The sequence below is a fragment of the Centroberyx gerrardi genome, chromosome 11, assembly GCF_048128805.1.
Source record: "Centroberyx gerrardi isolate f3 chromosome 11, fCenGer3.hap1.cur.20231027, whole genome shotgun sequence".
Lineage (NCBI taxonomy): Eukaryota > Metazoa > Chordata > Actinopteri > Beryciformes > Berycidae > Centroberyx > Centroberyx gerrardi.
This window is the reverse complement of record NC_136007.1, coordinates 11,199,034-11,216,533: the sequence shown is the minus strand read 5'-3', so window position 1 is coordinate 11,216,533 and position 17,500 is coordinate 11,199,034. Positions and strand designations below refer to the sequence as shown.

Below are 17,500 nucleotides of genomic sequence, written 5' to 3'. Positions count from 1 at the left end.
TCCCAAAGCCTGGTGAAACACAACACTGTTTTCTCCGTTTGATCTGCCTGTAACATCGCCTGAATACACTCAGGAAGCATCAAGAGGACTGAAGAGGAGAGGTTCTCTGCTTTATGAAACAATGCATTTCATCTCATGCATCCATTTTGGCTGCTGCGGATATTGAAAATAATCGAAATAACCGGTTTGTTTGCTTGTTTGTTTGGTTGAATAATTGAGTGATTGACTGATTGGCTGATCGATCGCAGCTTTCATTCCTTCAGACAGGACACAACCTCAGTCTCTCTGTGTTATTAAAGTTATTTGTTGTATACAATTGATCTCGGAGAGTAAGCTTAATGACTGTTAGCTAATGGACTGCGGCCTAAGTAGACATCTGCTGATGAAGTGGGCAAGAATCAAATCGTCAGCTTTTAGCACACGGGCGTCTCTATTTTTTTTTTTCTTCTGCTCATTATCTTTTCCTGGCTCCTCCTCCCTCTCTCTGCCTCTCTCTATCTCCTCTCACTCTTTGTTCCTAGCTGTGAATCTCAGGGAGTTACAATGCGTCTTTGTTTGGTAAACAATGTAATCTCCTGTTAGAGTGGCCATTAAAGACTGGAGAGAGATTTTTTGGAACAAACACAAGAGGAGAGGAGAGGAGAGGAGACGAGAGGAGATGAGAGGAGAGGAGAAAATTGGATAGGAAAAGAGAGGGGGAAAGAAAGGAGAGGGGATAGAGGAAAAGAGGAGAGGAGAGGAAAAGAGAGGAGACAAAGAGATAAGGAGGGGAGAGATTTGAGATTAATGGGAAATAGAAACATGAGCAGAGAGGAAGAGATAGATGAGACAACAAGCCAAATGTGTGTGTGTGTGTGTGTGTTTGTGTGTGTGTGTGTGTGAGAGAGTGAGAGCCCAGAATGTGTTGGCATAGTTTAGACTGTATAGAAAACAGCGTTGTGGAATGAAGTGACCTCCACACTTCGATCAACTCCTGTCGCCGTTCTTTTCTCTTCTATCCCTCCTCCCTTTTCCTCTCTCTTTCTACTCATTTGTCTGTTGCTCTCTCTCTCTCTCTCTCTCTCTCTGTGATCTGTCCATCTCTCTGATGCAAATGCAGAGGAGCTACAGGAAGCAATGCATCCCATGTTGATGATGCGTATTGATGAGGGAAGACAGTGACAGGACGGCAGACATGTGCTGGATGGACAGATCGATAACCTCATTGATACCTCCCAGGGGTCCCCCTGTCTCTTCCCCTCTTCATCCCCGTCCTCACCCTTTCATTCCACCGTCTGCTTCTCTTTCTCCTCACATATGATGCCCTCTCCTTTCCTCCTCCTCTAATCTCTCCCCTGACTCCCACCTCTCCTCTCTCTCCTCTTTTCCCCACCTCAAGTCTCCTCTTCTGTCATCTCCTCTATTATACTCCATCCTCTATTCTCCATATTTTCCATATTCTCCTCTCCTCTCCTCTCCTCTTCTCTCATCTCCTCTATTATAGTCTGTCCTCTATTCTCCATATTTTCCATATTTTTCATATTCTCTTCTCCTCTCCTCTCCTCTCTTGTCCTCTCCTCTCCTCTCCTCCTTTTTTCTCACCAGAAAATTGGGCAATGCACATCATTAGTGACCTTACAGTATCTCTAGAAGGCACAAATTAAGTCTTCACTGGGGGGGGAAAAGAGATGAATACCCCCAAACACACTGATTCTTGCTCCCTGTAAGCTTTATGTGTGCAATGTTTCACCCAAATGTGGGTCTCTGTCACTTAAAAGTGCCTTGAAAAGCTTCAAAGGCACCCTGAGATGAAAAGTGTGTCCATTTTAATTTTCAAATCCCATTATCTAAAGACTGTTTTGTCTTGTGCATTTATAATTGAAGAAGTGTTGGGTGGATTCATAGTTAAAGACAGTATACTTGTAGGTGATGTATTGTACAACAGGCACACGCAAATAGTTATAGTTATATGGTTCTTCTGACTTAGTGAAGCTTACTGCAAAGCCTGACCCACTTTGGACCGAAACATGTTTGGGTTGCACAAGTCAAGCACACTGGGAGCAAGATTCAGTGTTTTTTATCAGTATTCGTGTATATTCAGCCATACAGACAGTCACGGGTGGCTAGGCTGTTTCTCTAGAAGAGACTTCAAGGACAAACTCCACTGTATCGGCTCAGCTGCACTTGCTGTACAACACTCTGACTCATATTTTGTGTGTGTGCCCTTGCATGTGAATGTGAATGTGCACTGTATGTGTGTGTGTGTGTGTGTGTGTGCCTGAGCATCTGCACGCCGGGTCAGTGTGCTGGTGTGCGCATGTTCTGTGTGTCTGTGCATGCTTGTTGTGTGTGTCTTTTATGTGTTATCCAGGAACTAAATCAGAGGGATGAGACAGTCAACATGTATCAAGCCTCCAGGAGTTCTTGATTCTTCCATCCATCTTCTTTTATATCCCTTCTTTTAAAATCTATTTTTCCTTTCCGTCTTTCTTTCACTCCCTCGACTCTTTGCTTATGCCGTAGGCAGTAAACAAAGAAATCATTATCTGCTGTCTTTCTGCCAATTGTTTATGTGTGTGTGTGTGTGTGTGTGTGTGTGTGTCTGGGGGTGGGTTGGTGAAGTTGTGCATGTGTGTGTGCATGTGTGCCCATCCCTCCAGCGCTTCAATCTAACAGGCTACCAATCACTGTTAACAGATGTAAAAAGGCTATTTAAATACTTCTCTCAGAGTCTCAGACAAACCGCCGTTGAACCGGCTGCCTGAAGAGCAGAAGGGAGGGAAGATAGGAGAGTGCATGGTGAAGGATGAATCTGGTGAGGGAGAGAGTGAAGAAGGAAATGGAGGGAGCGAGGGAAGGGAGGAGAAAGAGATGGAGTTAGAGTATAGCGATAGAGTTATAGAGTATAGAGTGATAACGAAAGTCAATTTTCATTCACTGTGCCCTGAAATTCATATTCTATTCATTCTACCTCGACAGAACTCCTCTCCTCATTCCCTTATTCCAGTGATTCTCAACCCTTTTCATATCAAGGACCCCTAATTTAGACCACATTAGGGCCACGGACCCCCATTTGATGAGATTTTGTCTCTTGGACCCAAATCTGAGAATATTTTTATTGTTATGATTTTGTCCAGAATTCCATGACTATCTGTATTGCAGGTAGAGAGATAACAGTGAAACTATCATCAACATAGTCATTCTTCTACTGTACATTCTCTAATTGTGTTAACTTAAATGAAATGAAATAATGCTGAAGTTTAACAATTCATCAATTTGCTGGGGACTCCCTGGAACCCCCTCAAGGACCCCTGGTGGTCCCCGGACCCCTCGTTGAGAACCACTGCCTTATTCTATTGTGGTCTGTGGTGAGGAAGTCAGTATGACGTTTAAAGATTAATAAGAAGCGAGACCTTTCACTTTTTAGAACTAACTAGAATTAGACAAAACAGACTCTAATGACCACACAATGTCACAATGAATTTAAAAATGAATTCTCAATATCATAACATACACCTATTTGACAAGAAATTTATATATACAATATTTTTAGATTTAAATCCCACTATCTTTACTCCCTGGATAACAGTGTATTTTTTTTTACTTCATGGCGTACATAAAAATTCCAACCAGTAATACCATCACAATGTTTTCTAACAATCCCCCCTTCGCCCCTCCCATCAAATAAAACCTGCAACTTTGAAAATGGCATGAGTGGCAACATGGTACAGCGGTGAAAAGCCTGTTTCCTCTTCCTAAAACATCTTGAAGAATCTGAAATTTGCGATTATGCACAAAACACTTTTGAGCACTTTTCAGACAGTCCTTCCCTGCATTATGTCTCACCCAAACATCCTGCTTAAACTGAAAATACTTTGAATTATGGAAGCAAGACACCTTCCCTGTGACTTAAATTATATAATTTGCTGGAAGGCCTTAACAGTACAGAGTGCATACTTTGTTAGAAAGGCTTGTTAAGTGGGAAACAAACCGCTAACTGCAGCAGTAACGGTGCCATGTTCTTCTTACTGAGCTACAAGGACAGCTTACTTTATTTGTCCTTCATTTTTATTACATAATGTGAATGGGCGTGGCCTGAATGATTTCCCAAAGCTGAAATCTCTTTTGATCATTGTTGAGATTATTTCCATCCGGTGAGAATAAGTCAGAAAAGTCAGAGGTCACTACCCAGCCTGCCTCGGGGTTCCTGGGGTCGTCATGGTTACCATAACAGACAGCTGACTCACGGGAGACTGGCTGATCTGGCTGATGCTGTAATACATGAAGAGACAGAGTGGGGGTGGAAGACTCTCTAGAGGGTGAAAGTCAGAAAATGCTGTTTTTCTTTCTGCCACCAGATCCACCATCCCAAAAACACCCCCACCACTGATGTAGTGGAGCTTAATCCACTCAAATTTATCACGTAAACTCATAATATACATTCCAGCAAATAATAACAAACTGAAGTTGTATAAAAAGTAGGGTTAAGAAAATAAAACAATTTTTTTTGCTCATGTTAGAGGTTGTTCTTGTCTTTATGGTGATCACTGACTGGACTCATAGTCTAAAATTTTAATTACAACATTGCTGACCACTGCACAATAGCAGTAAATCATTATCCATAAGACTCTTTGACTCTGAACTGACCTGCTGGAAAAGGAGAGCTTGATTTAGCTGCCAAAGCGCTGCTGGCAGCATGGGAACCATCCGGTTAGTGCCGATTCAGCACACACAGAGGGCTAAATCAAAAAAACCTTCACTTTTGGGACAACAGGTGGGGTCAGGGAGGGTCAGGGTGAGGTCCCGCGGGGTCATAAGGTCGCCCTTCGCAGGGTCCGTGGCACGGAAGCGACCGATGAGACTGTGACCTACGGAATTTAAGCTTCAGTCAGCAAGTTCAAGTGGCAGTCGCAAGAATCGTCCTGACTGTCCCTGAAAGTCTGAAATGTCATGTGACAGAGGAAGCCTAATGGATGCTGGCAGTTATCTGCCGTGGTGTAACCTGTATCCAGATTTACATAATGAAGCATAATGAAAGTATACATAAGTGTACATAATGAAATCATCCACTCGAGGAAATTATTGACACTTGAATGGCCCTGAAAAGAGCTGTGATCTGAGCTGAACTTGAGCTCATCTGGTTGAAAAAGAAAAGAAGTAATAATCCATGACATTTTCCTTTAAATAAATGTCCATTTTGCTACTGTACTTTATAGCAAGAAAGAAAATCCCCCGTACACTGTCTACTGAACTTTGCTGGTAACACTTTACAATAAGGGTCACTAAGTTAAGGGTTAGTTAATGCTTAATAAGCATTAACTAACTACTGTTAATTAAGGGTTAATTGATGCTTAATAAGCATTAACTAACCCTTAATTAACAGTTAACTAATGTGTCTGGTAATCATTTACTAATGGTATTCATGTTAACTAAGGTATTAATTTATACATTATTTAATAGTCATCTTTATAAACTATTAAATGTATAAATTAATACCATAGTTAACATGAACACATTAGTAAATTACACATTAGTTAACTGTTAATTAAGGGTTAGTTAATGCTTATTAAGCATTAACTAACCCTTATTAAGCATTAACTAACCCTTAACTTAGTGACCCTTATTGTAAAGTGTTACCACTTTGCTATTAAAGCATCTTCATTAGGCTGATGATAACCTGATGAAGGTCTCAGTACCAAAACATTTCTCCTAATAAAGATGCTCTGATAGTAGTAGACAATGTGCAGAGGCTTTTTTATTTCTTCACACAAAATAGCAAAACGTAGTAAAACTACATTCAAATGTCACTCGATGGTCTTGGTCATTTAAATCATGACATTAAATATATCTCATCTGAATTTGAAGGCTGTGTCAGTGGACAGAAAGTGCCACAGCTGGCTCAGACCATCACGCACGGAGCCTCTGCTGTGAGGACAGTTTTCGGAAATGGTCTAAATATACCAGAGGTCTCTTGTGGAGAGGCCAAGTCCGAACAGCTCCCTGCCTTTCCTGTTTGTCTCCAGATCTTAATAGCTTCTCATTTAGACAGTGATAAATGTGCGAATGCTATCAGCAGGGTGAGAAGGGAAGAGAAAGGCCGGGCTCATCATCTCCAAGCGCTGTGTTGAGACTGTGTGTGTCTGTGTGAGTCTGAATGAGAGACAGAGGAAGAGAGAAAGAAAGTATATGGTTTACATGCTCCTCTATGGGTTGAGGAAATTTTACAACCTTTGGTTTTATGAAACCTTCAAACCCCATTAGATAAAATAAAAAATGAATGGTTGACATTTTGGAGATAAGACACTTTCACCCGACAACAGTAATGTATATGTTGTATACACACGGGTTAGCATGGATGTATACTGTATGTATTTACAGTGCATATACATCTACAGTAATTGTGAGTGTGTGTGTGTGTGTGTGTGTGCGTGTTAGGCACAAGTCTCACACTGTGAATAGCATTAGTCTCAGGCAGACTGATAAAGGTCAGGCTGGCATTTTAAAGTTGTGCGACAGCAGCTTTGCCATGACAAGAATACCGTATCAAAGACAGAGACCAGAATACTTTTTTGTTTTGTACAGAGGATGATGAACTAGTTCTTCTCTCCCACGCGAAAAAATCCTGGGTTTAGTATCCCCAAAACCAACCTAGTGGTAAGATAATCATTTTGTAAGCCAGTAGAGGAAGATTAATTTAGCGCTGTAGGTGTTTGTAGAAAACATGATCATCATTTTTTTGCATTGCTGGAAAATCAGATTCTAAGGTATTTTTCCACATGTAGACTGCAATGAAAAGATCAGGTTTTGTGTATCGTAGGTGAAAATGTTGGATTGTCAGTTTAAATTTAGTCAGAGTGTAGGAGGTCCATCCTACTTGAGTTTTTATCTTATTTTCCCCTGGGTAATGCAGCAAAAACAGAGACCAAGAAAGGAGATAGAGCCATGAGGCAGGTTTGATTCTGTGTAATAATCTGCCTTTACATCGGCATTTTACCACACAAACATAAAACATTTACCATTTACACTCAAGGTGCTCTCATCCGCTCTCACAATAAGGGCAAATATATAAACGGTCAGCATTTGTGCAGGATATTATTGAAGCAGTTCAATAATAAAAATATGCAATGGACAGCAATACCACGCTGAGAACCAGATCAGGATAGCATTTTTTAAAAGTAGGGGATTGAAAGTTATCATGGACATTTATGTGTGTAGTATGTGTGGCCCTCGGGTTTCATGAAAACCTTTTACAACTCACATCAAAAATACATGGCTGTCATGAAAATAATCTGATTTGCTTTTTGCAGATATGTATGTTTTTCCCACCTTGTGGTATTTAAGTAACGTTAGTGGAATTAGGTTATTTAACCGTGTCGCAGTGCTTCAGTGCATAGAATTGAACACGCGTTGTGGGTCTGTACAGGATCTGTTTTTTATCCCTAAAGACAGCCGCTCCAGTTCCACGAATTGTGAAATTCCCATGGTTACTTGCTTAGCAAAATGAAAACGAGCGATTCATGGGTTTGGTTCCAGGCTTTCATCAAGGTAGCTTGGGAAAGAAATACTGTTCATTTAAATGTGGCTTTACTATCTTTATGTCTTCAGCTTGGCTCCAATAGATAAATAAATTAAGCAGTCAGACCACTTCTCTCCCCCCCCCCCCCCCCCCCTCTCTCTCTCTCTCTCTCTCTCCCTGAGCCACTTAACACACTGGCTCGGATCAGATCAGATCCATTCACTCCACTGGGTTTAAGGCCATTAGCTTGATTAGAGACCAGACATTCAATTCACTGTCAGATATCCTGAATCTGCTGGCTGCCTTTCAGATGTCTAATTTACTACCGCAGGTTATATCCTAATGCCTTATTATATACTACAGTTTATACCTCCACTGATAGGGAATTATCCCATTTATCCTGTTTATATGCTGACTTCTAACTGAATGGATAAAGATACAAACACTGACAGCATCATGGGTTCAATTCCATAAGGTGCTTTTGGTTGGTAGTGTCCACCAAACAGCATGTGTTATGAATACTGTAAACCCTGACTGATGGGGGAATAAACGTAAGCTCCCTGTCTCCCTGCTGGCTGGAGCAAATCATTGTTCACCTCCTTGAAGACTGTCAAATCAACCAACTCAGCAAAGGCCTCCTCACCCTCAGTACAGCTGGACCAGAAGCAATCACTTGGCTAAAGGACTTTGCATTTGCAAAGTAAAAACTATATATCATACTGTCAATACATACACGTGCGCACGGACACACACACACACACACACACACACACACACACGCATGTACATCAACAAACACAGGCTCTCTCTCCCTGTTTCTCTCTAACATGCATCTATCACACAGCACTGCATGCATACTAATACATGTGACAGTATTTACTGTATGTAAACATGGACGCAAAAGCTGTAATCCTTAATTGGACACATACACAAACAGAGGCATCCGCTCACAAAGCCAACCATCCACACACACACACAGCGACACATATACTCATACACACACAGCCATTACATATTGCATGTATGAGCTGGAATAATGTAACAGATTAGATGGCTAATCCCAAAAACCAGATTAGAGCATTAACCCTTTAGAGGTCAGAAAGGACAGCAGATTGCTCTCTCTGACACACTCTCTCACTCACACACACACACACACACACACACACACACACTACTGTCCATGTTTACTCTTAGTTGGCGCCATACCAGAAGGCAAAACTGCTAGATGCTAGATTAGTGGATTACTGTAACACGCTAGCCGGACACCTAAAGTTTCTTAATTACAGCAACAGCCTGGGGAATTAGTGACTGTTCATATATTTATTCATGTGTGTGTATACTGTACAAATACTCATAAGCAGCAATACATGACTCCTGCATGTACTTTTAATAGCCTGACCATTTCTCTACCTCTCCCTCTCTCTGTCTTTCTTCCTCCCGCTCTCAAATCTCTTACATTCTCTCTGTCTCTATACCTTTCCCTTCCTCTCTCTCTCTCTCTCTCTCTCTCTCTCTCTCTCTCTCTCTCTCTCTCTCCCCCTCTCTCTCCAGTGTGCGGCTGTGACCTGGTGCACTCGGGTTTCTTCCACCACTCCGGGGAGTATATCTGTACAGAGGACTACCAGCGGCTCTATGGGACCCAGTGTGACAGCTGTGACCAGTACATCACCGGAGAGGTGGTGTCGGCCCTGGGGAGGACCTACCACCCGCACTGCTTCGTCTGCAGCATCTGCAGGTAGGGGAGAGGCGCGCGCGCGTGTGTGTGTGTGTGTGTGTGTGTGTGTGCGTGTGTGTGCAAGGACTGGGTGGGACTCATTTTCAGACCAGGGGTGTCATGCTGCAGACCGGCCCACTGTCCAGGAAAGAAGGGGTGGAGGGACGTACATTTGACAAAAGCAATCAGTTGTTTGACTGAATCTATTTTGACATGCAGTTCTGTTTTTGTATGCTGAAATAGGGATGCTCAATTTATTCCCCCCCTTCCCCCTTTATACTGTCTTGTTTTTTTTTTCATTTTCTGCACTTGTAATACCATTGTTCACAGCTCCACATGCTTCTCCTCAGGGATCCTCCTGGCACTTGCCTATAACTTGTCCTACTGCCAGACTCTGCCCAGTGATTACAAAAACAAATGAGATTCTTACAGAGAACCACATAGATCTTTAATTACCTTATAGTCAATCCAGTGTTGCATATCACTTAGGTGGCCATATTATACAGTAACCAATTTGCAGCTAAAATGCAGTAATCTATTCATTATATAGGCCAGTAAATCCCTTTGTCTGTGTTTGGTTTCCCTGACCAGTCGCACAGATCAGCAGATCAAAGGCAACCTGCGCTCAGATAATCGGCATCAAGCAGCAGGTAGATGGATGGTGTCGAGAAACACTGTACACAGCGTTTGTACACAGTGTTTAAATAAGATTGTTCACGGCGAAACAAACGCATTTCAATAAGTAAATGAGCCAAGCCAAGTTTATTTATAGAGTGCTTTTAACAAACAGGTTTGTCACGAAGTGCTTTACAGAAATCAGGGGAAATTAAAACAGACAAAAGGATGGGAAAAATAAGACACCGAACAAACATCTAAATTAACACACACACACACACACACACACACACACACACACACACACAGACACACACACCACGCTCACCCAATTTTTGAAGATAAGAGAGGATGCAGGAGGAGTAACACAAAATCTGTGCTTCTTTAGTGGACTATTAGCAGTATTACTTTTTAAGTACCATTTAGTTACCCATAATGGTAACTGAAGGAGTGTGAAGCAGGAGGTTGCTGACAGAGTGCACTCCTTGAGTAAATAAAGATAAAATAAATAAGAAGTTAAAAAATGAAACACTTCATAGTTCTACTGTGTTTGTTGGTTGTAGTTGGCTGGTCTCAGTTGCTTCATTATAATTCATGCAATGCTAATATTGTAGCTGTGGTTTGATTCACTCAAAGCTTGTGTGAATGTGAATTGATGAATGTGACTTGTGTGACTTTAGTAAACAGTGTGCTAAATATGTATAACTGTCAGTGTGTTAGCTTGTGAAAGTGGATCATTAGGTTTTGGTTTGCTTATGATGAGTGTTTTTGGACAGGGTTCCCTCTTTTGTGTGTGTGTGTGTGTGTGTGTGTGTGTGTGTGTGTGTGTGTGTGTAGAGGTGTGTGTGTGTGTGTGTGTGTGTGTGTGTGTGTGTACATTAGTAGAGACCCCTATCATGTATTCTCCACTAGTAGGCCTACTGCAATTGCCATTGCAGCATATTCTTTTGTAAATTTTGAAAATGGCAGTAGAGTAGGAATATTGCAACAAAACATTGACCTTATTCCCTCTGCAGCCATTATTAACTTACATCACACTTGGGGTGGAACCTGGAAGATTGGCATACTGTATATATAAAACTAGAGTTACTTCAACACATAAGTGAGGATTTCAGAGATCAAATTATCAAATTAGCTAGCAATCTCTGGAACAGCAACTACAACAACTGCTTGAATGTAGCAGAGAAATTATAGCTTGCTTACTAGGTAGTTAGCTACTAGCTAACTACCTAGGCTAGATTCCAGTAACTATAGCTTTAAAATGTGAACCTATCTCTCTCCAGATTCTTGAGATCCATTCATTTCTAATACGTTTTTTCAGTGGGGAATCTGTAAAATCTTAAATGTTTCCTGACGTTTGTATGATGTGCATCTCGGTACGACATGGCTGGGCTGTACTTGCTCCTCTAGGTAGAGTTTCACAACCCAAGTGTGATGTAACATCACATCTACTGGCAAAAAGTGGAATTTCTGCAGTAGCTACATCTGCATGCCTTTACCAAAATTGTGTGTGTGTGTGTGTGTGTGTGTGTGTGTGTGTGTGTGTGTGTGTGTTCGCAGGAGCCCGTTCCCTATTGGAGACAGGGTGACCTTCTGTGGGAAGAAGTGTGTGTGTCAGCAGTGTTCACACACTCTGAACAGCGACAAGCCCGTCAAGGTCCACGGACCAAGCTGTAAGAAACACACACACACACACACACACACACACACACACACACCTCTTACACCGCACAAATACATTTAGATGCACACAAGCAAACACACACACATACACACATCTAAATTATGTACACAGTGAAGGATTTAATTTTGTACCATATTAAATGAGAATCACTCATATCTTTTTCATACATCCGTTACAGTATTTGTTCCTCTACAGGTGTTGTCATAACCTGAGACTGAAATAACCTTATTGTCCACCTGCTGAACACTGCTTAACATACATAGCCACATGCCCTGCAGCCACACACACACACACACAAACACACACACACACACACACACGGTGGTCTGCTGCTCCGGGTAGACTGGTAGCCTGGTTCTGGTAGCTCCATCTGGTAGAGGCAGCATGACTTTCACTACAGGAGAGAGGGAAGAGGAAGTGAAGGGAAGAAAGAGGGGAAGAAGATAAGATGAGGAAAAATGGGAGGCAGTAAGAGCAGAGAGGCAGAGAGAGAGAGAGAGAGAGAGAGAGATAGAGAGAGAGAGAGAGAGGATGATAAATATTGGACATTTTGAAGGTGCTCTTATCTTTCCCATGCTCTTTCTCATGCTGTGCTGTGCCTCTTTTCTTCTTTTCTCTTTCTTCTCTTCTCTTCTCTTCTCTTCTCTTCTCTTCTCTTCTCTTCTCTTCTCTTCTCTTCTCTCCATCCAGACTGTGCGGGCTGTGGAGAGGAGATCAAACAGGGTCAGTCTCTCCTGGCTCTGGAGAGACAGTGGCATGTTAGTTGTTTTAAATGCCGAACCTGTGGCTGTCCGCTCACTGGAGAGTACATCAGCAAGTAGGTAGTATGGATATAAGATCTTCTCAAGGGGCCCACATTTTTTATTTTTTCCTGAAAAGCAACTAAAAGGCTGATGTGGCTAATGTGTAAAAACATAACCTGTCACTACCACTAACCTGCTCAGAATATTGTGAAAATCCACTGAATGTACAGAAAATTAGGGACACTGATAAGGTGAATCCAGGTAAAAGCCATTATCCCTTATTGATTTCCCTTATTAATTCTATACCAAAGAAGATGTAAAGAGAAGCTGTAGAAGGATTTTTAAGCTTTGAGACAAGTGAGATGTGGATTGCGCTTTTGTGATTTTGTACATTCAGTGTAGAAAGACACAACTGACAGCTCTCCTATTGTGTTCAGCGTTTCTATTTTATTTTGTTGATGTTGACGGAGCCACAGAGAAGTAGCGTTTTGTACAGGCGCCTCTTTATGTAAATTCAATTGTGTTTTACTGGCAAATACCCAGCAATTAACCAAGAAGTCTTTTAATCATTCCAATTCCTAGTTCCTCTACAGCATTTTATTCAGCTTTCAGTCACTGATAAGTTTTGAATGAAATCTCTCCTGAATATTTTGGGAACCTATTTTGATTGTACCCCAGCTGATCTTTGTGTCCTGACTCGAGCATCGTAAAATAATATGTCATCGTAAAACAATATGTCATCGTAAAACAATATGTCATCGTAAAACAATGTGTTATAGGGTGATGAATAGCGGAAGGGGCGCACAGAGCCAGCGGGTAAATTTAAAGTCAGAGCTGTTAAACTGAACAGCTCCTCTCTCTCTCTCTCTCTCTCTCTCTCTCTCTCTCTCTCTCTCTCTCTCTCTCTCTCAGGGACGGGATCCCATACTGCGAGTCTGACTACCACACTCAGTTTGGGATCAGGTGTGAGAGCTGTAGCAGGTACATCAGTGGCAGAGTGCTGGAGGTGAGGGCATTTGTCTATGTGTGTTCATATGAGTGTGTGTGTGTCTATATGTATTTGTATAGGAGTGTGTGTACGTGCAAGAGAGATGGGGAATGAGAGAATGTGACCAAATGCATGATTTTGTCTGTGTGCTTTTCTGTGTCCATATTTAAATGTGTGTATCTGTGTGTGTGTGCATGCAAGTGTGTGTGTGTGCGTCTATAAAAAGCTGTGAGAAGCACAGCTGTCTCTTTTTAAATGACTGAAGTGTTGACTGATGATGACGCAGCTCTGAAACAGACAAACCAACACTCTCCCATCTCCTCTCCTCTATTCATTACTTTTTTTTTCTATTTCTTATCTCCCCTCTCCCTATTCTTCATTGCTCATTGTTTCTCTCTATTTCTTATCTCCCCTCTATTTTCTCTCTCTCCCTCTCCTCTCCTCATCCTTTCTTCTGCTCTCTCCCCCTCCCTCATCCTTTCCTCTTCTCTTTCTCCTTTCCCTTCCTCTCCTTTCCTTCCGTTTCCTCTTCTACTCTACTCGTGTCTCCTCTCATTTCTTTTCCTCTCCTCTCCTCTCCTCCTCTCCTCTCCTCTCCCCTCCCCTCCCCTCCTCTCCTCTCCTGTCCTCTCCTTTCCTCCTCTCCTCTCCTCTCCTCTCCCCTCCCCTCCTCTCCTCTCCTCTCCTCTCCCCTCCTCTCCCCTCCTCTCCTCTCCTCTCCTCTCCCCTCCTCTCCTCTCCTCTCCTCTCCTCCTCTCCTCTCCTCTCCCCTCCTCTCCTCTCCTCTCCTCCTCTCCTCTCCTCTCCTCTCCTTCCTTCCTTATCTCTCTGCCAGGCGGGAGGGAAGCACTACCACCCCAGCTGTGCCAGGTGTGCCCGCTGTCACATGATGTTCCTGGAAGGAGACGAAATGTACCTAACAGGTGAGGAGTGGAGGAGGAGGAGGAGGAGGAGGAGGAGGAGGAAGAGGAGGAGGAGGAGGAAGAGGAGGAGGAGGAGGAGGAGCATTGCTATTACAGTATATATTGTTTTTAACCTGTATTCCTGGATTTATGGCTTAAGTCAAAAACTCATACCTCAAGGCCACTTACCAAGGCAATAGTGTGTGGTAATAATAATAATGAGGTTTATATTATATATTGTGGCACACATTCACATTCACCAACTGCTCATTGATTCACATCCAAACTATGTACTTATAGATTGTCAGTGAACCAAATCTAAAAACCAATCATTTTTTTTTTTTTTTTTTAGGATGTTGTTAAAAGATGTAATAATTTTGTTCTTCTTACAGGCATAAAAAAGCGAGTGAATTAGCTGTAGCCCGCAAGTAGGGCCTGTGCGTATCTGTTGCTATATGGGCGTGTGTGTGTGTGTGGGTGTGTGTGTGTGTGTGTGTGTGTGTGTGTGTGCGTGTGTGTGTATAACAGAGAGAGAGGGAGAGAGAAAGGGGAAGAGAAAAGGAGAGAGGATAACCTGATAAATGGGTTCTTGTAACAAAGTGCTGTTATATAGTTTATTGATCTCATATATAACACTCTGTACCACACTCAACTTAATGGTGAAGACACACATACACACACACACACATTCACATACACACACACGCACACACACACACACACACACACACACACACACACCTGCCCCCTTCTGATGTTTTCTTGATACACACAAAGGCTGGAGTCAATTACCTTTCAACCTTCCCCTCTGCTGTGTCCATTATTCTGCCCCACCACTGACAGAACGCATTAATCTGAATGAAACCTGTTTTCCTTTTTAACCGAATCGTCCAGGAGTTCCTCTTTCACAAATCAGATTAATTGCATCAAATTGAATCAAATAGGTTAATTATGAGGACATTCTTAAGTACACTTGAAAATTAAAGCACTGCAAATATATATAAAGGTTTTTTTCTACACAGTAAAGTTCAAATTGAGAGAAACAACGAAGCACTACCACTAAAAGTAAAGCATTTTGGATGAAAACAGCCAGCGTTTTGTGTATCACAGACGATCTGGTATGACTGAACCGAGTCCAGACTAAATGTAGAGCGTCTGTACTGTAACACATGTCTGAGACGCAGTGTCCTGGAGTCGCCATGTAGGTTGATGCCTCCTGTTTCACCTCATTGACATTCTGCTGCTCTCCCTCTCAAAGCCACCAGTAAAACTAAGCATTTGCATATTGTACCTGGTGTGTGCGTGTGTGTGTGTGTGCGTTTTTGTCTGAAAATGCATGCATGCATGCATCATGTACGTGTGTGTACGTGTGTGTGTCTCTGTTTGAATGTTTGAACGCATGTGTATGCGTGCATATGTGTGTGTGTGTGTGTGTTTATGTGTGTGTGCTGAGCTCCAGTGAGCCGCCCCAAGGTTACATTCGCTCCTTTTGATGAGTTTAGACATGTAGGAGGGCTGAGCAATCACCCTCTTGAGACACACTCAATTACCACACACACGCGTGCGCGCACACACACACACACACACACACACACACACACACACACACACGTACTCACACAGAGTCACACACAAACGCATACACACACCCTTGCAATCAATCTCATGATGCATGTCTGGAATAAGAAGTGGTGTGTGTGTGTGTGTGTGTGTGTGTGTGCGTGCGTGTGTGTGTGTGTTGGAGGTGGGGGTCGGAAAGGTCTATTTTATGAACTAAGTGTTCATGCTCCAACTCAGTGTTGCCTTTTAAAATGGATGGAGAGCCAGTGTGTGTATTGTCCTCTCCATTGTCCTCATTGTCCAGTAACTTACTGTTGAAAACTCATTATGCCCAGAGGCTGGTCTAGTGGTCAAGACCCTCATCTCACCTGTGAAACTACATTAGGTTTGGTGTCAGTTCACTTCCAGTCAATCCAGATAATGGTAGTGCCTCCATTCTCAGTAATTCAGTCATAAATTGGACATCAGAAATATTTCTAGGTTTTGAATTGGGCAGAAAATCCACTTCCTGAAATGATGAAGTGAACTGACCTAAGTCTTGAACCACATACCCTATTGCTCCTGGGTCTACATCCCCATCACAGCCTCTTTAATTATCATGCTGACTCTCTCTCCTCTACTCTGTCTCTCTCTCTTTCTCTCTTCTCGCCATCTCGATAAAGTCTCTATTCAAATAAGGACGGGCAGCAGCCATCAGGATAATAAAGGAACAGCTTCACTGCTCCTGTGTACAGAGCCAGCTGAGTGCACCAGGCACCGGACAGCGGGGTAAATTATGATACATATCAGAACAGATTTGCACAGGTTAGCCCAGTGTCTCTGCTGTTTGTCAAGGCGACATGATTCAGCAAAAAGCAAAATGCCTGAAACCATTTAAATATCTGCCACTGCACAGCATTTAAATTTCAAACAGCATATATGCACAAATGTCAATATTGCCTGCCCAGATTACACTGGCTGCCTTCATTCCTTCTTTTGAATATCACCAGCCAGGATAAGGAGGGCAGTACTGTCCACTGATTAACCTAGTTTTGCATAAAGTCTAGAAAATAGAAAAAGCTCTGTATAAACAAGAGGAAGATCGTTTGAAGTTTCAGTCCAAAATGAGATACCATGTGAAAAAAACTGGCACATACTCAAGACAAAATTAAAGTGAAGCACATCAGGAGTCAGGAGTTATCTTATGACCTTTGCTTGCAAAATAGTGATATTTTTTGAGGGCAGTGTCATCCGTGTTTTCTTGAGCTACTGACTGATGGATTTCAGGCGGCTAAAATTCCTCTAAATTGATGTACAGTGTGGTGTTTTGGAACAAACTCCTTCTTTTCGCCGCACCATTTAGACTCTCCTCATGCAGGAGATAAAGGAACTCAACTCCAAGGCCATATATCTGCCAGGCAGCAGAGTTGAGGAGCGTGGGCGGGACAGGGGGGCACTGAATCACCACGCATGCTTTCTGTCTACACTATTGATTTTGTGTGTGTGTGTATATGTCTCTGTGCTTGTGTGTATTTGTGCATGTGTGTGTGTGTACGTGTATGCACTTACATGTTCTTGTGTGTAGGTGTGTGTGTGTGTGTGTGTCCAGGTCAGATTCATGGTGTTGATAGTGGCTGTATATTAGAGTCATGATAAGCGAGCTGAGTCCATTCTGTTGGCCTGCACCGCCCCTAGGCCCAAGAAAATGATACCGAGTCAGCTAGGCTACTCTTCATTATACTTGCTTGTGTGTGTGTGTGTGTGTGTGTGTGTGTAGACCGGAGTTATTGCCATCATTATCACTATCAGATGCACATGCA

At 42.4% G+C, this 17,500-nt stretch overlaps 1 protein-coding gene across 1 annotated transcript in view; it reads left to right on the top strand.

Moving 5' to 3' along the window:
- The window catches only part of LOC139917142 (actin-binding LIM protein 3-like), a 44,329-nt gene that overhangs the window by 6,786 nt on the left and 20,043 nt on the right, over window positions 1-17,500 (top strand). The window contains exons 3-7 of the mRNA XM_078286394.1: window positions 9,047-9,230; window positions 11,385-11,497; window positions 12,199-12,325; window positions 13,164-13,257; window positions 14,075-14,162. Coding sequence (XP_078142520.1) covers window positions 9,047-9,230; window positions 11,385-11,497; window positions 12,199-12,325; window positions 13,164-13,257; window positions 14,075-14,162 — 606 coding nt within the window. The remainder of the gene's footprint in view (window positions 1-9,046; window positions 9,231-11,384; window positions 11,498-12,198; window positions 12,326-13,163; window positions 13,258-14,074; window positions 14,163-17,500) is intronic.